The 23,938-nt window shown below is 35.5% G+C and overlaps 1 protein-coding gene across 5 annotated transcripts in view; it reads right to left on the bottom strand.

The window, feature by feature from the left end:
* The window catches only part of NKAIN2 (sodium/potassium transporting ATPase interacting 2), an 872,501-nt gene that overhangs the window by 135,235 nt on the left and 713,328 nt on the right, over positions 1-23,938 (bottom strand). For 3 of the 5 annotated variants that reach the window (XR_004421704.1, XM_033094035.1, XM_033094046.1), the window contains exon 4: positions 4,164-4,364. The exons of the other annotated variants lie outside the window; for them this stretch is intronic. Coding sequence is in view for 2 of the 3 variants with exons in the window: in XM_033094035.1 (XP_032949926.1) it covers positions 4,164-4,364 (201 nt within the window). In the remaining variant the exon portion in view is untranslated. The remainder of the gene's footprint in view (positions 1-4,163; positions 4,365-23,938) is intronic. 5 annotated transcript variants of the gene reach the window in all.

The raw sequence follows: 23,938 nt of genomic DNA, 5'->3' as shown, positions 1-23,938 counted from the left end.
AACAATTGTCACCCCAACAAACTTTAATTTAAAAAAAAGAAAAGAAGGAATAAGTTTTTTTTTTACCTCAATAAATTCTTTTGGAATCTTAATATATATCTTAAAATATTAAGTTATTTCAGTTATGGCAATACAGGTTTTCCCTTTAGTGTCATTTCTTTGTAAACCATCCTCCCTTTGCATTGTATGGGCTATGGGAAGTGAGGTATAATGTGTGCATAACAAATACGAGGCACAAACACCTCCATTCCCCTCACCCACGGCAGACGTAGGTAATCAATCATGCCATTCTTTGCCACTAAAGAGCTCTGAATTTGGGGCTTCTGGTGCTGGCATGAGGGTTGAAGTCTACTTCCAGTTCTTGGTACCAGAGAAAAAGGTAGGTCTGCATGTCCATCTTCCCTATTTACTAGCTAAGAAATCTTGGGAGAGGCTTTGAATCTGTTCTGCTGCCCTCTCAGGACTGTTTCATAAGTCAAAATACGTAGTTCCAGTGAACACATTTTTGTGAACCTTGCAACTGTAATCACCCATTGAAAATATTGGCTTAATTCTTTTGTAATGTGAAAAACACCATCTCTTTAGTTGATCTCCTCCCTGACTCTCCCCATACATATTTATTGGGTCTATTTTATAAGTGTGGGTTATTTTTTGGGGGGAGTTTTATTAAAACTGTGCACACCTGCATTCCTTTTGAATTGATCCTAACTAGGAGAAAATGCTGCTGGAAGAGAAGAAAGCTCAAAAATCTCACACCTGGCTCCTCATTATGGTGTTCTGGCAGTCCTTTCTGCTCGCCTGGAAGCTGTGTGATTAATAGCCCCTCTTCCCAATTATACGGATATTATACTCATCTTCCCTTGGCTGTAGACGGGAGATATCTCATGTATGTGCAATGCAAATATGGGCTTTGTGAATGCTAATTTCAAAATCAGCTAGGAGTTGATTGGCAGAAAACAGAACAACATGGTGACAGGCGTGCCAGGGGTCAGGAATCTGTGAAAGAAAAGATTGGTGAAGGTAGAGGAAAAAAAATAGAGAAATTAGGAGTTAATCAAGAGCAGTGGCTGGGAGAGCAGCACTTTATGAAAGCAAATCTAAGCCACACATTCTGGAGGAGAGGGTAGCTTCAAAGACTGGTGAAGACAATGAGAAGAGCGAGAGTTTAAGCTGACTTTACAAAAAGCAGGATGGAACTAAGAAGCCAAGACTATGCAATAAACGGCATACACTGTATTCTTTGTCTATCACCTCTCTGAAATATGCCTGTTTGCACATGGTTTTGTATCCTTAGGAACCTCACTCTGTTTCTGGCTGTGACATCCTCAAGGTCAGGGTTCCTGTCATTTGTTTCTCCAGACGCCAGCAGGGGCCAAGCACTCAGGTAGTGTTCACTGGACCAGATGAAACTGAACATTAGGTTGTCAGGGAAATGATTTGGGTAACATGAAAATGGGAGGAGCAGAGATTTAAGGCACTATTTCATCTCTTAATCACGACAGCAGAAGTGATCAGAATGACGATAGGAAAATGAAGTTGGAAGGCTTGCATTTAACTAGGTGGAGCAAATTGTTCATGATAAGCCCAATTTTGATTTGCATTCTAAAACTCGAGTTAAGATTTGCTAAGTTTTCTGCATAGCAGATGCTTTCATCCCAAGGCTGGCTAGACAACAGAAAGCCCAAAGACAGAAAGGATGTTGAAACTTCTCCAAGTAATTGGCTTGAGTATGCTGTTGCTAACTTACTCTCAGGTGATCCATAGTCAGCTTTGCAAAAGAGTGTCCCCTGGGCAGAAGAACAGGTGGAAATGGAAAGGTAAAGATGCCCCATTCTGTGATAGCTTGCTCAAACTATTTTCCCACTCAACCGGGGGCAATGTAGACAGCACTGATATCCAGTAGCTTGAAATATCAGTCACATCTGCTCTTAGGGACACCCCATCCATCTTCTTTGTGCTCTAGCCTCTTTGCCTTTACAGATAGTTTAATATAAAAGTAGGATGAAAACACTTTTTCTTTGGGCAATATGTCAGCCTCGACATATGCTTCCATGTCCAAATGTAGTTTTTAGAAAATTACTCGTGTGCCAAAATTTTATGAGGGGTTTAATAAATCTGTGAATATAGTTTAGACATGCACACATTATTTCAACTAACTCTCTAAAATAGTCACATATAACTATCCATGCATATAAATAAATTATATCTTTATAGCAGTTTTGACACATAAATGAAAGTTTTTCTAAATGTTAGGGTACAGTAAAAAAGGGAGTTCCAACAAAGGAATATTTAATCCACAACCTCTCTCTAACCCATACGTATATGAAGATGTTTTATCCGTGGTCCCAAATCAGAAATATTTTACTTATCTCATGTGTGAATGAATACTTCATCTAAATGAATTTTAAATAATGAAATGACTATCTCTATCCCATCAAATCTAACTAATCTTTATTTCAAGATAATGAAAAGGAAGAGTTTTAGCATTTAAACCTATTAGAAGGCTTTGTTTATTAAGAAGCATCTCAGGTTGGACAAATCACTGAGATCACTGAGCACTTTAACTAAGAACATAATTCATATGTTGTGGAAATAATTTATGCTGATTTCTAAATATTTACAGTTCTCCCTTTTCTCTGCCCATTTTGTGATTGAGTGGGACTTGTTCTGAACAATGAACTGTCGACAGTGAACTTCTCCTTCCACCAGAGGAGCATTTCTGTGCTAGTGTCAACACTCCAGATCTCTCTTTGCTCTCTGGCATGGCAACCCATGATTACTCAGATGGTGGCTGCTCTACTCCTCTTGCTTTCTTAGTGACAGTAATGGTAGAACGTTCTGCTGACTCAGAAGAATAAACCTTTGTGGTTTTTAGTCACAGAGATTTGGACAGTGTTTACTAGCACAGCATGCTTAGCCTGTTGTAATTTATATATATATATAAATTAAAAATAAAATAAAATAAAATTTAAATATAAATTTAAAATAAAATAAAATTTATATATAAATTATAAAATATGTGTATTGTGTATATATGTAAATTGCTCATTTAAAAAATCTAATAACTATATATTAGTTATACAATCTAATACACACACTCACATATTTTTTTTTAAATTCCAGAAGAATTGTAAGGGAACTAATTGATGCCATTCTACCCAGAACCTATGTCTTGTTGTTTAAGAATTGTGAGCTAATATAATTCCCAAAGTAACTAAATGAAGAAAAAGATAAAAAGCAGATTCTACTTGCATTATTTGTTGTTAATTTTAAGACTATGTGCACTAATTGTAGGTCTACATGGAGTCTGAGAAAAATATATGAGGATCAGCACATATAGATGTACAATAAATAAATGGAGACAAGTATTAATATAATAAAGTTGCCTAAACTTTGTGAATTCCACAGAATTATGCATTTAGCCTTAGAAAAAATTTTTTTCTTGAAAAAGGAGTGTCTTATTTATCTCTTTATCATAGTGATACAATGTAATGTTTTATATAACATACATATATATTATACAAATATGTTCTACAGTTACAATACAAAGGAGTTATTGATAACTTCTACTGCTTTCTGGTAGAGGGAGGGATTTTTATCAGCATAATACTGTAAAAAAATGAGGGCATGATTGTCCTAGAAGTAGAATTTACAGAAAAGCTGAATTGTTTTGAAAGGGGAAAGGGATGAAAGGTAATGGATATTACCTGGGGGAAATCTAAGAAGAAGATAAGGGCAAATGGAGAAGAGAATTCCCAGGACTAACAGCACAACTAGAAAGAAGCACGCGGTGGAGGGAGAATATCTACTGAAATCTTATAAATGTGGGTATTGCAGCATGTCAGTTGTGAAAACTCTGGATTTTCCCTTTAGACTCTTTGGGAAAGTCCACCAAAAGCCAAATAATCAAACCTTGACTGTATTTCTTAAATGAAATACTAAAGATGCCAACGCTTACTTAGTGATTACTGAAAAAAATCAGCACACTCAGTCCAGGGCACAGCTTGGTTTAACCTAACAAATCTCTGTTAAAAGTGGCATTAATTAGGAAAAAGCAAATAGCCACATTTTACCTGCATATTCCATTTGTGTGCACTGAGACTGCACAGAAATAACATTAAGTCCAGAAGCACTAGAAAGAGTGGTTGGCTGTCAACACTTACTGCGAGGACAATCTGGAGGGAACTATGAGCCACTTCTATGTACTGGTACTCCAGAAAACACCCTGAGACCGTGATGTAGCGATGGTCTTCTGGGGCCCAGTCTGGGGCAGGTGTCACTGATGTCACCATACATCCTGGTCCATTCTCCATCCACCAAGATCGGTGCATTGAAATATTAAAAGTCAGGATAAGGTCTGTTTCCTGCAAGAAGGTAATTTATAAGGATGAGTATTACTGTATAAATGTTAATTAGCTTATTTGGGCTGAGCTGTCTTAACTTTATCAGTTGGAAATGTGGGTATTTTCCCCCTCCTCTAAATGTATTTTATAGGTAGAAAGAAATCATCCAAATAAAATTATCAGTTCCACGTGAAAATTATGTATCTATGGATTGCACTTATAAAGGTTTTTTATTTTATAGGTAGAAAGAAAGCATCAAAAATAAAATTATCAGTTCCACCTGAAAATTATGAATCCATATGTATCTATGGATTCTACTTATAAAGGTTTATCTGACTACAATAATATAAATAAAAACATTTATTAGTAAAATTATCAATGACTTACATTAATACAACACTGAGAGTCCTTAGCTTTTAGGTCTTGTGAATATTACAAAAGGAATAATTTAAACTATTTTGTCAAGTGAAGTTCATCCTTTATTAAATCTGTTATTTTCTTCTCCCTCAGAATATTTACTTTTTCACCATTTTAAATGTTAAACTTGTACTTCAATTTAGCAAAATCTAACATAATATTGTGGCTAATACTACAATTTGTAAGACTTTTTCTTAATAAAATGTAATACTACTTTTTTTCTCTCTCTCTTCCTAATATTTTAGCAATTATTTCAGGGTCTTTTCAATCTTGTCACCTGGTACTGCAAAATTGGACATAATATTTCTTTGGAAATATAATTATCAAATTTTTGCATGGCGGAGATAATAAATGAAAAACTCTTTAGATGAGGTTCAACATGTTAGGTTAATGTGCAGCTATAAATGAAATAAAAGGTAGAGAGTTTTTGCACTTAAAGAGTTTGCAATCATGTACACCAACATGGAACTCTCAATAGCACATGGACAAATGCTGTCTTCCAGGAAGAGAATGGACAAAAGGAATGCATCAAACACAGTCTGTTACTTAGCAAGTCATCAGAGAAGATGAATTCTAACAGAAAGAGTCATTGGTGAGAAAAAAGAATTATTTCAGTCTCAGTGACAGAGCTGCAAGATAATATATGCCAACTTTTCTCACTCCAAAATGAGGTGCTAGATTGACTAGGTGAATCTTGCAGAGAAAATATCTTAAGTCAGGTTTTGTGACCTCAAACCATTCACTCACCCTGAACATTTGAAAAATGTTAAGCTAAAGTGGAGAGTGAATTTGAAGACTAAAAGGAGGATTCCTTGGGAGAGGGCTGTGATTTGAGTCTCATTATCTACATAGGGTAGTGGTGGGGGAAGGGGTAATTTCTCTTCCTTTTAAGCCTATTAAGAGAGGCTTTAAGGTATCCCTTAGAACCTGGGCAATGCAGCAAACTAGTTTCTGACTCAGAATTGATAATTCTCAAAATCAAGTTGTGGCTGAAGCTATCTGCTAAGTTGACAAACAAAGTTTCTACACTTTTTGATTATATTAACTGATTTTTGAATGTTGAACTAGTCTTGTACACCTGTAATAAATCCAACTTGGTATGGTGTGTAATTATTTTTTGTACTTGGTTAGATTCATTTTGCTAATATTTTGTTGAGGACATTCACATCTATATTCATAGAGATACTTATCTGTAGTTTTGTTTTCCTATAATGTCTTTGTCTTGTTTTAGCATTAGGTTAATGTCTGCCTCATTGAATAATAAGTTAGGATGTTTTCCATTTGTTTCTATATCCTGGAAGAGATTGTAGAAAATTGATATAATTTCTTTTTTAAATGTTTGGTAGAATTCACCAGTGAAAACATCTGGGCCTGGTGCTTTCTGTTTTGGCAAGTTATTAATTATTGATTCAATTTCTTTAATAGATATAGCCCTATTTAAATTGTCAGTTTCTTCTTGTGTGAGTTTTAGCAGATTGTGTCTTTACAGGAATTTGTTTATTTCATCTATATTATCAAATTTGTGGGCATAGATTTGTTAATATTAGGTTGGTACAAAAGTAATTGCGGTTTAAAAGGTTAAAAATGATTGCAAAAACCACAATTACCTTTGCACCAAACTATTAATAGTCTTTCATTATCCTTTTGATGGTTATGGGATCTGTAGTGATGACCCGTCTTTCGTTTCTGATGTTAGTAATTTGTGTCTTCTCTAATTTTTCTTAGGCTGGTCAAAGACATGAATTTTATTACTGTTTTCAAAGAACCAGCTTTTAATTGATTTTCTCTATTGATTTCCTATTTTCAATTTCTTTTATTTCTGCTCTAAGGTATGGAACACGAGTCTCACCTGTTTAAAGGAGAAGCCTGGTTGTATAGATTAAAGAGCCTAGGACAGTCTAACTGCTCCTTGAACAGATCATTCAATCCATTCCTGTTTTCAGTCCTCACCTTCACATACTCCTTCCACTTTTAAATCCTGACTTTCCATGGGTTTTATAAGTCAAATCTGTACCGGAACACTCCTTTGCATGTCTATAGATTTAGGTTTTTTCCCCCTAAGTCACTTGCTAATCTTTCATCTACTTTCCATCTTCCAAAAACTGTTGACACTTCTTGTACATTTTTTCCCTTTCCAATTCTGATTACTGTGGGTTAAACCCTTTTTTATTCTTTAATATCACTTAGTGGAGTTTCAGAATGAAATATAAGTAAGTGCATATCTTCAACCAGCAATCATTAACTGGGTGATTCCTGGCATAATCTTATAATATATTCTCATTTATTTCATTTAGACATTTAACAAAAGGTCTCTGTGTATGTATGCATATGTACATTATTTTAACCACAGACTATAAATTCCTAGTTGTAAAACTGACAATAGAAAGGTTTCCTTGAAATCCCTTTTTAAATGCAACAGAAATTGCTGAGTGTGACCTGCTCCATACATAATCAATAGGTTATTTAATTCCTATATATTTGTAATTTTGAGTTCAAAATTATAAGGATTATTGAGACAAAGAACTAGTCTCAATAGTACAAAACAAGGATGAAAACAGCAAACCAAATCTTGTATATTCTTGGTGGATTTATATTGAAAAACATACAAAATTGGCTCAGGATTATAAGATTTAAAAACTTTTATGTCTAAGAAAAACTTTCATAATTATATGTTCAGATCAGTATAGTGACCAAAAAAAATCTATGTATCAATGTATTTATTCATCTCTCTTAGTAAGTATTCAAAAAGTTCACATTAAAAGACCCCATTCTCGGTCATGTCGTTTTTCAAAATAACAGAGTCTGATGGATTACATGAAAGCTGTTATTAGCACTAAAATGTTCTTTCTGACAGGGGCTGTATATATTCAGGTCAACATAGGAAGCCTAATTGCTCAATAAATAATACACATTTGATTAAAAAACTGTGACAAGTAAATGAGAAAATGATACTAGTAACATCTCAGAATTTTAATAAAAAGCTAAAATTTATTTTCAGAGTTTATGGCATTTGAAAAAGACCATGCATGCATGCATATATCTGTTCTGATAGTAAGTAACGATGCTATATTGCAGAAACTGAGTTGCAGTGTTAAAAGTCTGAAATATTTTCTTAGATTTCTGAAGTTCTCTAATACTTAGATTCTCTTTTGGAATAATAATATTGAAAGTTGATATATTTCCATATCTAAACTACTTAGTTACAAACTGAAAGGCTAGAAACTGCATTTCTCAGTAAATGGCAAATTAGGTTATAGTTAACAGCATAGTTACTGAAATAATATTAATTATTCATATACCAATTGCAAAGCATTCAACCAGGCCATAATGATATAAAGAGATATATGAAGGTATCCCTGCTATTATGAGATTTAGTGACTCTTTTGGGGGACAAAGTATAAAGATAAACTATAACAATATGAGGAAGTAGTTGATAAGTATCTAATGAGAAGTGTGGACAATCTACACACAGGTACTCAAGAGAGTGTGATGCCTGCAACTCTGGTGAGACAACCTCTCAGAGATGGGAACGCTAGCTGAGGCCTGAAAGAAGGGCAGCCTTAGACAGGCCTACAGGTCGGGAGCGGGAAAATACTTTTTAAGCACAGTGGACCAAATAATCAACATTGCAGAGCTAACACTACTCTACTTTACTTATATATTTATGGACCAGTAAGTAGCCTTAATTTTATGAGATGAGAGTTTATAAGAAGGAATAGTATAAAATCACTTTTAAAGATAAGTTTGGCCTAGACTTGGGAAGGACCTAAATGCCAAACCAACCATCCTGGCTTCCTGAAAGATTTTTGATCAGTGACAAGACGTTGGCACTGTGAAACATGAACCAAGAGGTATTACAATAAACATAGTCAAATCTCCTGGAGGTTTCAGGTAGATAGTGCAGGGAACATGTGGTGAGTCCAGTACGGTCACTGTATTAAGCAACAGTCATTATGGAGGTGATGACGGAAATGCTATAAAATCCAAATGCTTGACTTTAACCAGACTATTCTGCTGAGTTCCATAAGGGTGCAGGAGGTTAGGAGCAGGACCACTGCTTTCAATAATCTCAGAGTAACGATGGGGACAAGTCAGCATTCTCCTTACTTTAAAACATGCTTCGTTGATGATAATAAAGAAATGCCAAACAAGCACATTTAATGGAAAGAAGCAACTTTTAACAACAACAAAAATATTCTGAGAGGTCATAATATTTATATTAATAAAAATATATATATTTAGTTGTTAGGACTAAGACAAGTAGATAGGAAACCCTGTGATTGAATGGCATTCTGAAATTAACTAAGGAGGAAGGAGCTGGGATAACGGGGACGGCTGTATTTGATACCAAGAATCACTTTTTTTTAAAATGAACTCTTATTTATTCACAACCAATATACACTGGGTTAAAGTTTAAGATATCATCAGAAAGCATTGTATTATATCTCATTGCTAATATCTACATGTGGTTACTAATTCACAGGAAACCGCGGGAAATTCTAAAATCATCATCATTCATGGCTTATTTCTGGCTGGTGAACTTAAAATTCTAACCCCAAATATAGCTGTTTTTCGTTTCTGTTAATATATTCATAGATCTATGCTTCTGCTTATACATATAAAAACGCCAATGCTAAATTTATTCTGGTAACATGTGAGAATCAGTGAAAGCAAATCATATTGTTCAAGATGCCAGGAAGAAGGAGCTGAGAAAATATGGTTTTGAGAAGATAAGCGAAATTACAAACGCACTTTAACAGGTTGAATGAATGTTACCTGTATAGGAATGTAGCCCAGAACATAAGAAAGTTCATATCTACCAGGTCTAAAATCCAAAGATGTTATTCATCCTACTGTATATGGTGAACTTAAGAGAAGTAGATGAAGCATCAAATATACAATTGTGCCTCTACTTTTTTCTAGAATCTTCAACTATGGGTACCTCTGGAATTTGGCTGATTAAGGATCATGATTCAATAGGACACCATACCTAATGTTAACTAGTTTCTGGTTCCTGCTGTCAGCTATTTAAAAAAAGATTTCTGTAGTATGGAAAACATGGCTCTAAAAACAGATGAGGAAAGTCCGATGGTATATAGATTTCTAGAAGCTACAGTTTTGAAATCAAAATGTGTTTCTTCCCATTAGGTAGAAAGAGTCACTAAAGATTTAGTATAAAATATTTTAAGTTCGTTGATATATGTTTTCATTGTTTCTAATCTGAAAATAGGCTTCTCATGTCTGTGTTCCAAAAAAAGCCAGGATTTCACTTTTCTAAATCTTAGCCTAAATACCTCTTCTTAGTCCAGATAAATGTTTTATATTATTCCACAACTGGTTTGCACCATCTGCATCCTGGGCATTGTTGCAAAAATCACATTTTTATGAAATCCTCCTCAATACCTCCTATTAACGTCCCGTATATCTCTCAGTATTTAAATTAATACTTTGGGCTACTCCTTCTAAGAATTCTGTTTCTTTTTAACATCACAATGTTATGCCTGGTACTTCATATATGAGTGTATATATATATATATATATATATATATATATATATATATATATATACACACACAATATTATCTTGGTCAATTGCTTTCTTCTTATGGGTAAAGGAGTATGTTAAGCCCTAATACAGTCGCTGTTCCTGCTCAAAAAATGCATATTAACTCTCAGCTGGAGAAGAAAGTCTGCATGTAGAACATAAAATATATATATATATATATATTTCAGTATGTTCCTTGTAATGTTCTAAAAGAGAAAGGGAAGAAAGGGAGGGGGAAAGGAAAAGAAAGAAAGGAAAAGAAAAAATAAATAATTCAATAAGAAAGATTCCAAGCTATGTTAATGTTAAAGCTATTGAATCTCCAGGCTCAAAAGTCTTAATTTTTATTTTTTTTATTTTTCAGTTTTTCACTTCTAATGTTAGGACCCATTATCTATAAGTGGGATCTATGTTTGGCAAAATGAGTCTTCTCTCTTTCAAACCCTTAGTAGCATATGCTAGAGGCAGAATTTTCTCAGTTGGTTACAATAATGAAAGATCAACTTCTCATTGACTTTATAGTTTTTGGTGTACTAAAACTTTTTTAGGAAGCTTTTCCAGCTGTTTTCTCGCTTTCCCAGTTTGCTCCCTCCCTGCAGGTAACTTTTCCATCTTGTGAGTGTTCCTTTCCTGTCTAAGAACATTGAAAAGTAATCTGCATTTACTCTAGAGGCTTATGGAAGCAAAAAATGTGTTCGTTATTTCATGATGTTACTGCCATTTTAGCATTCATCGAAAGACCACCAGATCATTTGTTTTTAAGAATATATGCGGATTTTTAGCTGGCATGGAAGCACAGAGGTACGGACGATATTGAAGACGGGGAGACATTTAAGGCACATGGAAATGTCCTCCTCACTACTTCCCCACCATTAGGGCCTGTCATTATTCCACCTACATGTGCAGCCCACCTCTGGTACTGACATCATCCTTTCTGCAACGTCATACACTCTGACTGGGATCACACCTGTGCTTGCCTCCAAGGATGTCAACCTGTCAACAGAATTGAATGCAGAGCCCAGTCTCATTTTGATCCATCGTTCAAAATGTATATTGGTTTAATTTGTTACCAGAGATGCTGATAAAGTTTTATGTCCTTTCTTTCTCCACTCGTTCTCTGGAAGAGAACAATCCATAGAAAAGTGACCCCCAAATGGTAGCAAGATAGGGATGAACCACGTGTTAATGTTATTGATGGACTTCATAGTCATTTTTCAGTTGTTGAGAATGGCCACAATTGGAGAGAAAATGAAGTACTAATTAACAGAAAATTTCTCTATAAAATCTCTCATTTTGAAGATAAGTGTATCTGTTCATTTTGAAGATAAGTGTATCTGTTGGTGCATTATAAATTCTGCAACTTATTGTTAAATTTGAGGCAATTTATACTTCAAAAAAGAAAGGAAACAAAGTTTGTGTATTCATTACTGAGTAGATGCTACAACAACATTTAGAATTACGGGTTATTATCCTGATTTAACATAAGAAAAAAATGAGGCTAAGCATAGATATATAACTACATCAATTTAGTTTTATTAAGGATGAAATTGGGTTTTAAACTTATTTTTGCCTGACTTCATGCCTTCCCACTGTGCTCTGTTGCCTTTTAAGAAAATTATATTGGCCACCCAATCAACTATTGCCAAAATACCATATTCAGTATTCTTCAGGAGAATGTACTAAAATAAAAGTGGGGGACACATAATTCACACAATTTATTTCAAAAATTTCCAAGTGCTGTTCAGAAAGCTACTCAGCATTTTAAAAGACCTTGACTTGTCCTCTTAGAGGGTTTATTAACTCTAATCCAAAATACATTGTACTCTGCCTGCATTTACAGTAGAGTTATACTTGCCATGCACTTGGATGAAAAAGCTTTTAAAGATTAATTTTAGTTGTTTTTATTCTCATGAGAGAATTTTTTTTAAAAGTGGTAAGGTTTGTCTCTTGTCTTGTTTTATCCTGGCAAGTACATAGATCAATACTGCTTAGAATTTGTGGAAACAAATATAAATAAACCTCTAAGTCTAAATAAAACACCTTTAAGTATGTGTACCTATTTCATTTGGATTTCTTCCAAAGAGCTCTTTGTAGCTATTGGAATACACAAGGGCAAGAGGCTACTGGTGGAAAGGTCACTGTCTAGAAGAAAACATCAAGAAACAGAAAAAATATTCATCACTTTTATATTGTCAGAGCACTTAGGTCCTTAGTCTCCTTTAGGAAGAGGGGATAGTCTCCTCGGAAGTATAAGAAACACGTTAAGTATAAGTTAGGGCCACAAATACAGGAAAGAAATAATTCAATCATAATGTTGCAGCGGTAGAAAGATGAGGGTATAGTGGGGTGGTGGGCAAGACAGTAGTTCATCCTAGAAACGGTGCTGATATTGCAGCGGTACCAGCCATCATTTAGTCCTTGTTATTTAAAAGATGCTCTTCCAAGTCCTTTTTTTTTTTTTAATTTTGCCTACAGAAAGGCATCATTATCTATCAAACTATTCTTTTCCATTTATTGATGATTCTCTTTTTAACAGTATCAAGAATGATTTGAAAAGTCTTGTGGAAAGCAGTAATTTAGTAATTCCCCATCCAAAGGGGTTGTTCATAGTGATAAGCCAAAGAGCCACTTGAATTTATATCATACACATTAGCACATCTAATATGAAACTGGAAACCACATTGAGAAAAACATGGTGTTATGATTTTAAGTTATAGGTGGAGTTTGTTAAGCTAAAGGAATGGTAAAGTAACCAGCTGTTTTCCTTCAGTGGACATAGGAACTGTGTGACACATAATCTCATACACCAAAGGAATCGCATGTCTTTTGGTCGGACTGTTTTGGTGTTTGACAGACATTGATAAAATTGCATCCCAACTGTGTCCAGGGTGCTTGTGGGGTCTAAAAACCATGTCATATGAGGAACCTTGAGAGAATTTGGGTTGAACTGTCTGGACAAGAATGGAATAAAAGGGATCCTCGTAATTGCCTTAAAATATTTAAAGAAATACCAACATTCAAAGGGATCAGACACATTATTTATAGTTAACTCCAGAAAGGCAGGAAGAGATTCAAGCTGATGAAATTATCTGGAAGACAAGGCAGACCAGGCCCAAAGGATTACAAGTGCTCTCAAAAAGAACGGGTGATGTTCTGAATAACATATCCTTGTAATTAGTGGTATTCAAGCAAAGGTTGGATGGTCATTTAAGAGTGAAGACCACACTCAAAACTTGTACAGAATCTTCCCTCAAAACAATTCTGTGATTATAGGAGAAAAAGGAGAATAAAGATCACCTATGATAGGATTTTCTGTTTTCTAGGTTAGTCAGTACCATTTAAATAGAGTAATGTAAATTTCTGAGGACATCACCCTATCTAGTTTATATGAAATGATTTAGAAAAATACACTGTAATTTAAAGTCTATAAATGGCAAGTTTATGTCAAACTGTTAGTTACCTGCCTCTATTGATAAGTACTCATTTTAGTTATTAAATACCACACTATGCTGTATTTGACAAAGATTATGTATAAATTCTCAGCATCAGGGCACTTAGAGAATCTCTTTAGGAGTATCAAAATCACTTCAACACTCTTGTGAAAAGGAGCAATTTCAATAAATTTTCACCAATCACTGATTGTTCACAGCTAGAGCCAAGGAAACGACTTGAATTTACACAATGAATCTGAAAAGAATCTTACAGAAATTCGAGCAATTTAAGAATTTCATACAGTTAGAATATTAAAAAGGTTCCTTACTGTTATAGAATATGGCTACATAATTTTGAGTAACTTTGTACAGTCATGTGCCACTTAATGACAGGGTTATGTTTGAGAAATGCATCATTAGGCAATTGCACCCCGAGTGCACTTACACAAACCTAGATGGTACAGTCTACTACACACCTAGGCTTTAGGGTATAGTCTATTGCTTCTAGGCTACAAACCTGTATAGTGTGTTACTGTATAAAACTACAGGAGATTGAATCAAGCACAAAAGAAAATGACACAATCAAGAGCCGCTATAAACACGATGTAAGAGGCTGCTGCCAGCATAACACAACATACTATTTTACAGCAACTTTATTTATAAGTAGGAAAAGTACACTCTTAAATAAAGATAAAAAGTAATAAAAAGTATAGTATAGTAAATACATAAACCAGTAATGTTGTCATTTATCATCATTACCAAATATAATGTACTGTACTTAACTGTATACTTTAATACAACTGGTAGTGCAGGTTTGTTCACACCAGAATCAACACAAACACGTGAGTCATGCATTTCGATATGACATTATAACTGCTATGATGTCACTAGGTGATAATAATTTTTCATCACGATTATAATCTTATGGGACCACCATCATATATTTAGCTGGTTATTGACTTAATACGTGGTTATGTGGTACCTGACTGTACTTTAAAAAATTTAGTCACAAAAGAACTTAAACTTATTATTTAGATCCGATGGCTAAATTCAAACCTACATGTCTGACTCTTTTCACTCTAAAATGCAGTAATTAATTTTCCCTGGTGCTATACTGTCACTTAGCATGGATTGAAGCTTTAGTTTTTGATTTCTCCCTAGTTGAGTAAATGTTAATCATTTTCCATAAAGAGAGATGCATGTGCCTGTCTGAGATCACTGAGAATAAGAAAAAAGGAAGAGTAAAAATATTTCACGTTCAGGAAAATATTGAAAGAGCTCATGTAATTAATAGCAATCATTTTTTTTTTTGTTTTTGTTTTCCTGGTCTACATTATCCAGGTAATTATGTAACTTCTCTGCTCTGTTTACAAATGGAAACTAAGATAGTAGGGCTGGTGGGAAAAGTAAAACACTGTGAAAGAGAATATTTGAGCTCAGGACCATGGGTATCATTCTCTCTATATTGTTCTCTCATTCAGTAATACAGAGGAGATAATGACCATCCCTTTCCAGGTGATTGAGTACCAGAGAAGTATATATAATGGGAATTGTTACTTTGAATGAGGATAAATTTGGTCTTAGTGGTAAAGCTCTGTGGAATATTGATATAATGAGATTTCTGACAATTCGTAATAATTAACCATTTTCATCTGAATCATCTTACTTTTCACCGGAAGATTAGCACACAGCTGAGAATCTTTTTCCATCACTTTTAAGACTATTTCCTCTACAGCAAAGGATCCTCTTGACATGCTCTTACAGTATTAGTGCAAGATCTTACAGATCTTGTCCCACGGCTACTCTACGTTGTCACTTTGTCCACAGTACTTCCTCCTACACCCATCCTGACCTCTGCCTACATATAAGGAGCCTACATTTGCCTGTGTATATTTCTGCACACAGTATTGGCTTACCTACCCTGCTCTACACCTTCTCTCCACTCTAACCTAATACTCCAGACTCTGTACCTGAAATCGCATTACTTACGTGACCACCTTTTCCTATGCTAGTTGTATTCCTGCCTGTGACTTCCTGCGAGCATAGTTTGAATTCAGATCCTGGGCCTTGAAGTTCTTCTGCATCTGACTGCTTTCCAAGACTCAGTGAACTTCACCATAGAACCTAGAGTCTAAATATACTCAATAACTAATTACTGGCATAACTGTCTCTTGGATATGACAAGTATCCAGTACAGCTTCTGATCAACATTTACTGAGTCGATAGGTTTCATGTACTTATAATGAATGTATTGCAGTCATGTGCGCTCCGTCTCTTTATAACTTGGTTTAACCTTACTTTTTGACGAAAATGGATTTCCGTAAAGTATATCATTTTTTTTCAATATCTTAATGTTGTAAAAGGTTTTGATGTGTATCAGATTTAAACCATAAACAAAGAGGCTAAAGGAAATTAATAAGCAACTTGTGTACAATTAGATTAATGATCAAAAGCAGATACAGCTTTGCTTCTCTTAAGCTCCAGGGTACTTGTTTTTGTCCTCAATATAAACAGAAAACAATATTTCTCCTGTGCACATGGGTAAATTATTCCTTCCCATGGGCCAAAATAAGTAAGAGAAAAAAAATGTGATACATTAGTTTTTCAGGGGCATAATTTGAGATGGGAAATAGGATTCAGTATGAACTGAGGGGCTGGTAGAGTCTGATAGAAATCATTTCAGAGCCTTCTAGAGGCAAAAGATAACCTACCTATCAGTGTCTGAGGAAATATCTAAAATTTCAACAGTTTTGGGGACAAAAGTCCATTGACAGTGGGAGGACTGTTCTGGTTGGCTTCTGGTCCCCTCCTCTCTCCGTATCCCTGGGGCTCACTTCTTAGACTCAATAGATTAAGAGGAGAAAAAAAGAAAGTACTTATTTCCCACTCTTCAGGTTTTCAGAGATGAAAAAGAATTTCTATTTCATTCTTCCTCAGGGAAAATAATGGGAGAAATATATCTCCCATGTCTCTCTTTTCTCTCTCTTAGCCCCACCACCTCCATGAAGAGTGACGTATTTGATGGATAAGTTTGGAAAAAGGACTGAGCATGCTCAGCTCAGTCAGACCTCTCTTATTTAGAGCCAGCCTATCTGCAGAATGCACACAATCTTTATACCTCCACGGGGTGAAATCAAAGGCACATGCTACATCTTCTTTGTAGTAATATTCATAGGGATATTTCATAAAGATATGTTCATATGAACATATGTTCATATGTTCATATTTTATAAAGATATGTTCATATTTTTTTCTGGTTATCTTTATAAAATATGCAACTCCACTGAATGTATGCCAGGATGCTGAATGATACGGAGCTGGAGAATGGGAGAGAGAAACAGGAGGCCCAAGGATTATACTGGAGAGAGAAATCTGTAACACTCAAAGGGCCCAACATACTCATAGTCCACTTTTGAGGAATGCTGACTTTGTGACCCAAAATCTCTGTTCACAGCTAAGTGGACTATGAACATAAACCTTATATAGTCCGAGATTAACAGAACTAGTCAGATTCTGTCTTTTTGCCCACATTGAATATAGTACATTCAGATAAAATCAGCTGTATGTCATTAAAATATTCATCCCAGAGTCATTGAAGGTATTCTGAGTATGTCTTGGTTTAAAAACTTGAAACATGAAAAGGGAACCTGAAAGGGCCTATTTCATGAAAATTGACTAAGATTATAGTTCTTCAAGAAATTGACGGCCACCACTATGAAGGATAAAATATAAATGAGACATGATTTGGTCTTCAAAGACTGTACAATCTGATATGCAGTCAAACAGCATGTAGAATTATATCATAAGGTAGAACATGGCTATAACCTTAGGAAAGATAACAAAACAAAACAAAACAAAACACCTTTGAAGTAAAGGTCGCATTCTGTTGGGTTATCATGAAAAGCTTAATAGTGGAGTTCATATTTTAACTAGGCCTTAAAGAACAGAGAAAATTTAAGTGGGCAGAGATGTAAGAGGGAAATGTGGACACAGGTACAAAGTGAACACCAAAATTTAGACAGGAAATACTTAAGAAATGGTGAGGTGATGTGTGGGACTACAGTGGTTTGCTTTCATATATGTGGCTATGTGCGTGAATGTGTATGTGAGTTTGTGTCGGCACAAGTGTACAAATGTGTGTGCGTGTGCACAAGCATAGTATGTAAAGCTGTGTGAAAACATGAGTGTGTGTGTAAATATATGTGAGTGAGGGTGTGCACGTGAATGTATGTGAGTGTGTGTGTACGCACATGCCCCTGAGACAGTCACAGTAGGGTAGTGCGGTATATTATAGGAAAGACGAGAATCATGGGGCACTAAAGCTAACAGTTAAGACGACTGAGCACCTTGGGATCAATGGAGAATCCTTTTGAGTTTGATACCTACAAGAAATCAAACTTTGAATTTATACAACCTAGGAGGCCAGCTTGGATGAATGAGGATTTAGACTTGCATTGCATAAGGAAAACTAATGGATGGAAACTAACATATGTTGATACTTCATAAACATTATCTCATTTCATTCTCACTACACACCTTTGGAGAGAATATTCTGACAGAGAGAAAACTGAAGCTGAGCAATTGACTTGCTACAGGACAATGAAGACCTGGACTGAACTCATATTTGTCTTACTCCAAAGCTCATGGTTCCCCTCCGCAATATCAGTGATATCCAAATTTTAGTGACTTGCATAATATCTTCCTTGGTTTGCCTTCTTACCACTGTACTAGTTTCTTAGCACTGGTTTTATAATTAACCTATAATCTAATTAATTTATTTTGAAAAGGAAATTCACATTACTATTCAAAGTGCTGGTTACGCTTTTCTAATACAAATTGAAAATTCCTGTATAACATGGCATCCTCTAGCTAACACATCAAGCATCTTTTGTAATAAAAAGCTGCACCCAAGCCCCCCAAGCATTCTGGCCCAGCTTAGGTCTGATTGAAGACACAGGGCTTTGTGAGCAAAACTAAAATTGTATTCCAGCTTCCACTTACCCCTTTAGGCAGGTGCCTTAGGGCAGGGCACAACCTGCAGTTTTATGTGGTGGCCTTGACTATACTTATTAAATTAAAAAACAAAACAAACAAAAAACCAAAAACAAACCAAAAAAACCTGCCTGACCATGGATCCCTTTATATAGTCTAGAATGCTTTTGGAAATGCTGCATTTCACAGAAGAGAAGGGGGCCTGTCAATTGTCTTGATATCTGAATTCCTCTTTTAGACTACTATGTACCCATAAAAGGCATTTAATGAGGCATGAGTCATTTCACAGAATGGATTTCCCGGATGTTTAATGCATCTTTAAATGCGTGTTAAATAGATAGATTTACGCACTTGGAAATATAAATGCTGCTTCTTTGCTCCATGAATCTGCATTGTATAAAGTTGATGATAACAGCTCAGGTATCCTAAAACTGCCCCTTGATACAATTACATCATGTCTCCATGATTCATTTACTGCATTTTTTTTTTTTAATAAGTCTCCGAATTTCATCAATTCAGAGGTGAGCTCAATGCTTCCACAAATGCAAGAGAGAGCTTTTTGAATGGGACTTTTGGAATCTGGCTCTTTGCTTCTGCTTTTAACTTTTTTAATACTCCATTCACTGTATTCCTACTTAGTTCAGACCCTGGCAATTACTTCTTCTTTATATATTCATTCAAGAAGCAAAGAATATTCTTTTTTTTTTCTATTTTCAAGTGGTAACACAAATTAAGTAAATTTAGTTACATTTTTCTTTCTTTCTTTTTTTTTAAGGAAGACAATATGTTACAGTAAAAAGAGTAGGCACTTTGGAAAAAGACACACTTTGAATCTGTCATTTGATGGTCTCTAACTGTGTAACCTTAGCCGAGTTAATTAACCTTTCTGTCTTCCTCTTTAAAATGTGGATAATACATTGAAGTTCGTCTGTGAGACCAAAACACATAAACCATCTGCAGCACAAAGTAAGTTCTTAACGAAAATAATTTATTTTTTCCTTTCATTATAATTTTAACCTGTAAAAAGTTAAGTGAGACAAGCTATTCAAGAATTTTGAAAACTAGTTTTGATGTACCACTTGTTCATATCCAACTATTTTGTATTATCAAACTAAGCAGATATTTCCTGACTGCTATTATTTCAAGAATCTATTTCTCACCATAAAATAAAATAAAACAAAGGACAGTGATGGCACATTTCTGAATCATAAGATCTGGCCTTTTTCTTCCTGGATTACTAGTGTCCCAGCCTTGTGGAAGGACAGCATTTACACTGGGCATCCAGTGACCCTCCTGCTGTGATAGTGAAGGAAACTTTATGTATGGAACAGACATGTAGTCAAGTCTCCCTTCCAACTGCTGCCTGCGCGTTTTAAAAATTAGATTTTTTTAAGAGAAGATATGTCCCAGGGAATAAAAGGAATTATGCTCAACTATGGCTTCGCGATTTATGTTTAGACTCTTTGATCATTGTATTTAGTGCGTAAGTGGAATGAAGGAAGCTCTAGTGTCAGGAAGATAGAGGAGGCAAGCACAAATCAATACTGTGGAGGATGCTCAAGGAAATGACTTTTCTTCCTACTTGGTATTTCTGATATGTGAATGCAGCGTCTTAGTGATTGAATTTTCTTAGTTTAGAACAAAACAGATATAGGAAAGCTGGATTGAGAAAGCTAGAAGTTAAGATGGAAAATTTTAAGAAACTAAGCATTACAAATGAGCCTCTTTAGACTATTTAGAAGCACTAATGAGAAAATACTATGATGGGTTTCATTTTTATTTAAATAACATAACCATTTGCTCAAGTGATATTTTCAGATTCAAACTTCTCATTTTAACAGGTACGCACTCTGATTCAAGACAAATATGTACCACAAATAGACTCAAACTTCTTGAGGACAACATATTGCCAGAATTAAAAGTGCTATCTTAAAAAGTGTAATTCTGTTCCCTGCTTGTGGGAAAGTACAGATAATAGGTAATATTCTGGCCATAATTTGTAAAGCTTCCTCAGAGCTGGGATTTTGAAAAAAAAAAATGAAAAACACCTATGAGAAGATATTTTGCTCAACTCATATCTTTTCACTTCAAACCATCCCACCATCTCACAATAGGATAGAAAATTAGTACTTAAGTATTAGACCTGTGAGCTCTCTTAATTTCCTTCTTCTCTGATTTGTGTAATCCTTAGAGTCTTAGAGCCACAAAGTGCCTCAGAAATTATATTTTCTGCTTTTAAGCAGCAGAACCAGGCGGAAGTTCCAAATCTCCTAAATCTTATTCCAATGTTTCTTTCCACACTTTTATTCTTCTAGAGTGGACACTTTATGCACCCTTATCTTATTGTCTTTACAGAGATCATTATTTAAGCAAAATGCTCTCCATTTTCTCTTCCTTTCTTCCACATCTGGAATTTGCTATCTGCAAGTACGCTCACTAATTACTTCTATTGATCCCTTAGACTGATGTCTCCACTTAACATAACAGCCTAGGAGGTTTTCTCTTCTGAAGAGTATGTAACTGTGTATGGGTTATTATTACCTGTCTGACAACCAGTTTTCCTTCTTCTGATACCAGGAATACTACTTTGCCTTGAGAACTGCCTTTCTTTCTATATGATGGTAAACTGACAAATTCCAGTACTTCCAAACACACTGATTTGTAACAGAGAAAGGCCCTGTTTTAAGTAGAGACAATTAGAGTCCATTTTGGGGGGGATACTGAAATGGACCTCAGAAGAAAGTGCCTCTGAGGGAATGGATATACTAAAAACTGAGAAAGCCTGCAGAGGCTTTGTGTCATCTCTCCTACCACATTAGGAAGCATGTCTGGGAGCAAAGCAATAACACAGAAGAAAACAATAATAAAAACAATGAAGAAAAGGAAAGACACATTCCTGATAGATTTATATCCCTTGCACTCTTAGATTCTGTGATCTTGAGGTTCGTATCACCTCCTTAGACTTTCCAGTACATAAGCCAATACTTTCACTTTTTCCTCTTAAACTAGCTTGAATTGGGATCCTGTCAATTGGGTTTAAATAATTTTAATACAATATTATTCTTTATTTGCATCTTCAAATTTTCCACAGCTAACTGTACATGTTATTACACAGCCATCAGTCTCTACAACGTTCAGATCTAAAAAACTATGCCTCTTCTTTTGTGCTTCCTTTTCTACTCACATTTTAAAGTTCAAAAATGTGTGTCGTGCCCTGAAGAATTACTTTTAGTCTTCTACTGATAAACCTTACATACTTAGGGATCTTCCAATATTTGCAATTGAGTGTTCCCTTTCTCCACTGATGACATGTCCGTCTTACTTTTCCCTTGCAGCCCACTCATGCATGTGACTAGCCAGAGAATAGCTCTAAGGTGAAAACCTGAAACATGTTTCACTTCTCAGGATAAAATGGCTATGAGCACTGTAGTGATGGCCCCCTCCAAAAATGTATCCATGTCTGAACTCCCAAAATCTGTGAATGGGGCCTGACTTTAAAAAAAAAAAACACAAAAAACCTTGCAGATATAATTAAGGATCCCGAGATGAAATCATCCTGGATCATTGAAGTACGCTCTAATCCCATGACAAATGTCCTTATAAGATCCAGAAGAGCAGAAGATACACAGAGGGGAAGATCATGGGAAGATGGAGACAGAGTTTACACGCCAAGGAATGCCTGGAGAGACCAGAGGTGCAAGACGCAAGGGAGGATTATTCTCTCGTGGCCCCAAAGGGAACATGGCCCTGCCCAAACCTTGATTTCAGACTTCTGACCTTGAGAACTGTGAGAGAATCAATTTCTGCTGTTTGTGGTATTTTGTGTGTGTGTGTGTGGTAGCCACAGGAAACAAATACATGCATTATAAAAAATAAATGTGAAAATCAATTATTTCAGAACCAAGAAATGTAGAGGTTATTTTTGTCCCTAAGGTTCCCAGCCTGGAACACAGCCCTGGCCTGCCCTTGGACAGAATTGGCTCTGGAACAATAAGAGGGAAGGGCAAGTAGATGCAAAGCAGAGAGAAAAGAGAAATGCCTCCAGCCACAGAATGGGGAAAAGTTTTCAGATACAAGCAAACTCTTACTGTGGGATCTCTATATTTCCCAAATTCTTCATTAGGAGAGAAACATTTACTTCCAGTTACACTGGCAGTATTTTCTTGAGACAGCAATCTATAGTAAAAGGTACATGAAGCTGTAATCAGACAGGTCTGTGTGCAAAGTACAGTTTCAGTCTCAGCTCTGGGATCTTGAACAGTCTCTGATCCAATCAGAGCAAATGAGAATTCTGATCAGAGTCTGCGAAAGAAATCTTTGCTCTCCTCTTATGGATTCAAATATGAGAAGACTATAGTGCTGTGAGTTGCTGATTTATCTTCTGACTCTGAAGGGACATCTAGTCTTAGAATGGAGCCAAGCAGAAAAATTGAAACCGAGATTGGGAAAGAAGTGAGGCATCGGTTATATGATTGAAGATTTCAAATTCAGCTCTGCTGTATCCCCCAGACTTTTTAGTTACAATACCCAATAAATTACATTTTGTCCAAGACTCTTCACCCAAAAAGTGTTGATAAACTATGTAAAGCCACTTAAAAATCATTCCTAAAATGTAACATATACAGTATAAATACTAGTACCCTATTAGCCTGAAATGCCACTAATGTAGTCCAAAAGAAACTGCCTTAGAGTAGTGGTTTTTCAACCTTGGCTGCACATTAGAATCACGTGCACAGCTTTTAAAACCTCCTGATGTCCAGCAGTATTCCATACCGATTAAATCAGAGTCTCTGGGAGTGAGACTCAGTCTTCACTGTGTTCTTAAAGGTTCCCAGGTGATTTTGCTGTGCAGCGAACGCTGAGAAGCACTGCTTTACAGCTAACTCACAAACAGGATTTGTGGAGAAAAAATAAATAAATAAAACAAACAAAACAACACACAAAAAAATGAAGGGTTTTACATTAAATAGCAGCCCTAAGTATTGCCTATTTATTGTGTCAAGATTTTGAAGTTCACTACCTCTGTGGAGACAGCTTCTAATCTTGTTTGTGTTCCCTCTGGCAAATTGTGGCTAGTTTTCTTTAGCAAGAGTTAAGAGAATATCTTTTTAGCCTCAGTAGGATATGCTCATTTATTTTTATTCTTTGAAAACCCCTCCAAGTTTTTGAGCTCGTTATTTTATTAGGGACTAATAAATTTAACCTGACCA

Source organism: Rhinolophus ferrumequinum, chromosome 3, assembly GCF_004115265.2.
Source record: "Rhinolophus ferrumequinum isolate MPI-CBG mRhiFer1 chromosome 3, mRhiFer1_v1.p, whole genome shotgun sequence".
In the NCBI taxonomy this organism is placed as follows: domain Eukaryota; kingdom Metazoa; phylum Chordata; class Mammalia; order Chiroptera; family Rhinolophidae; genus Rhinolophus; species Rhinolophus ferrumequinum.
The sequence above is the reverse complement of the archived record's forward strand: the minus strand, read 5'-3'. Positions and strand labels throughout refer to the sequence as shown.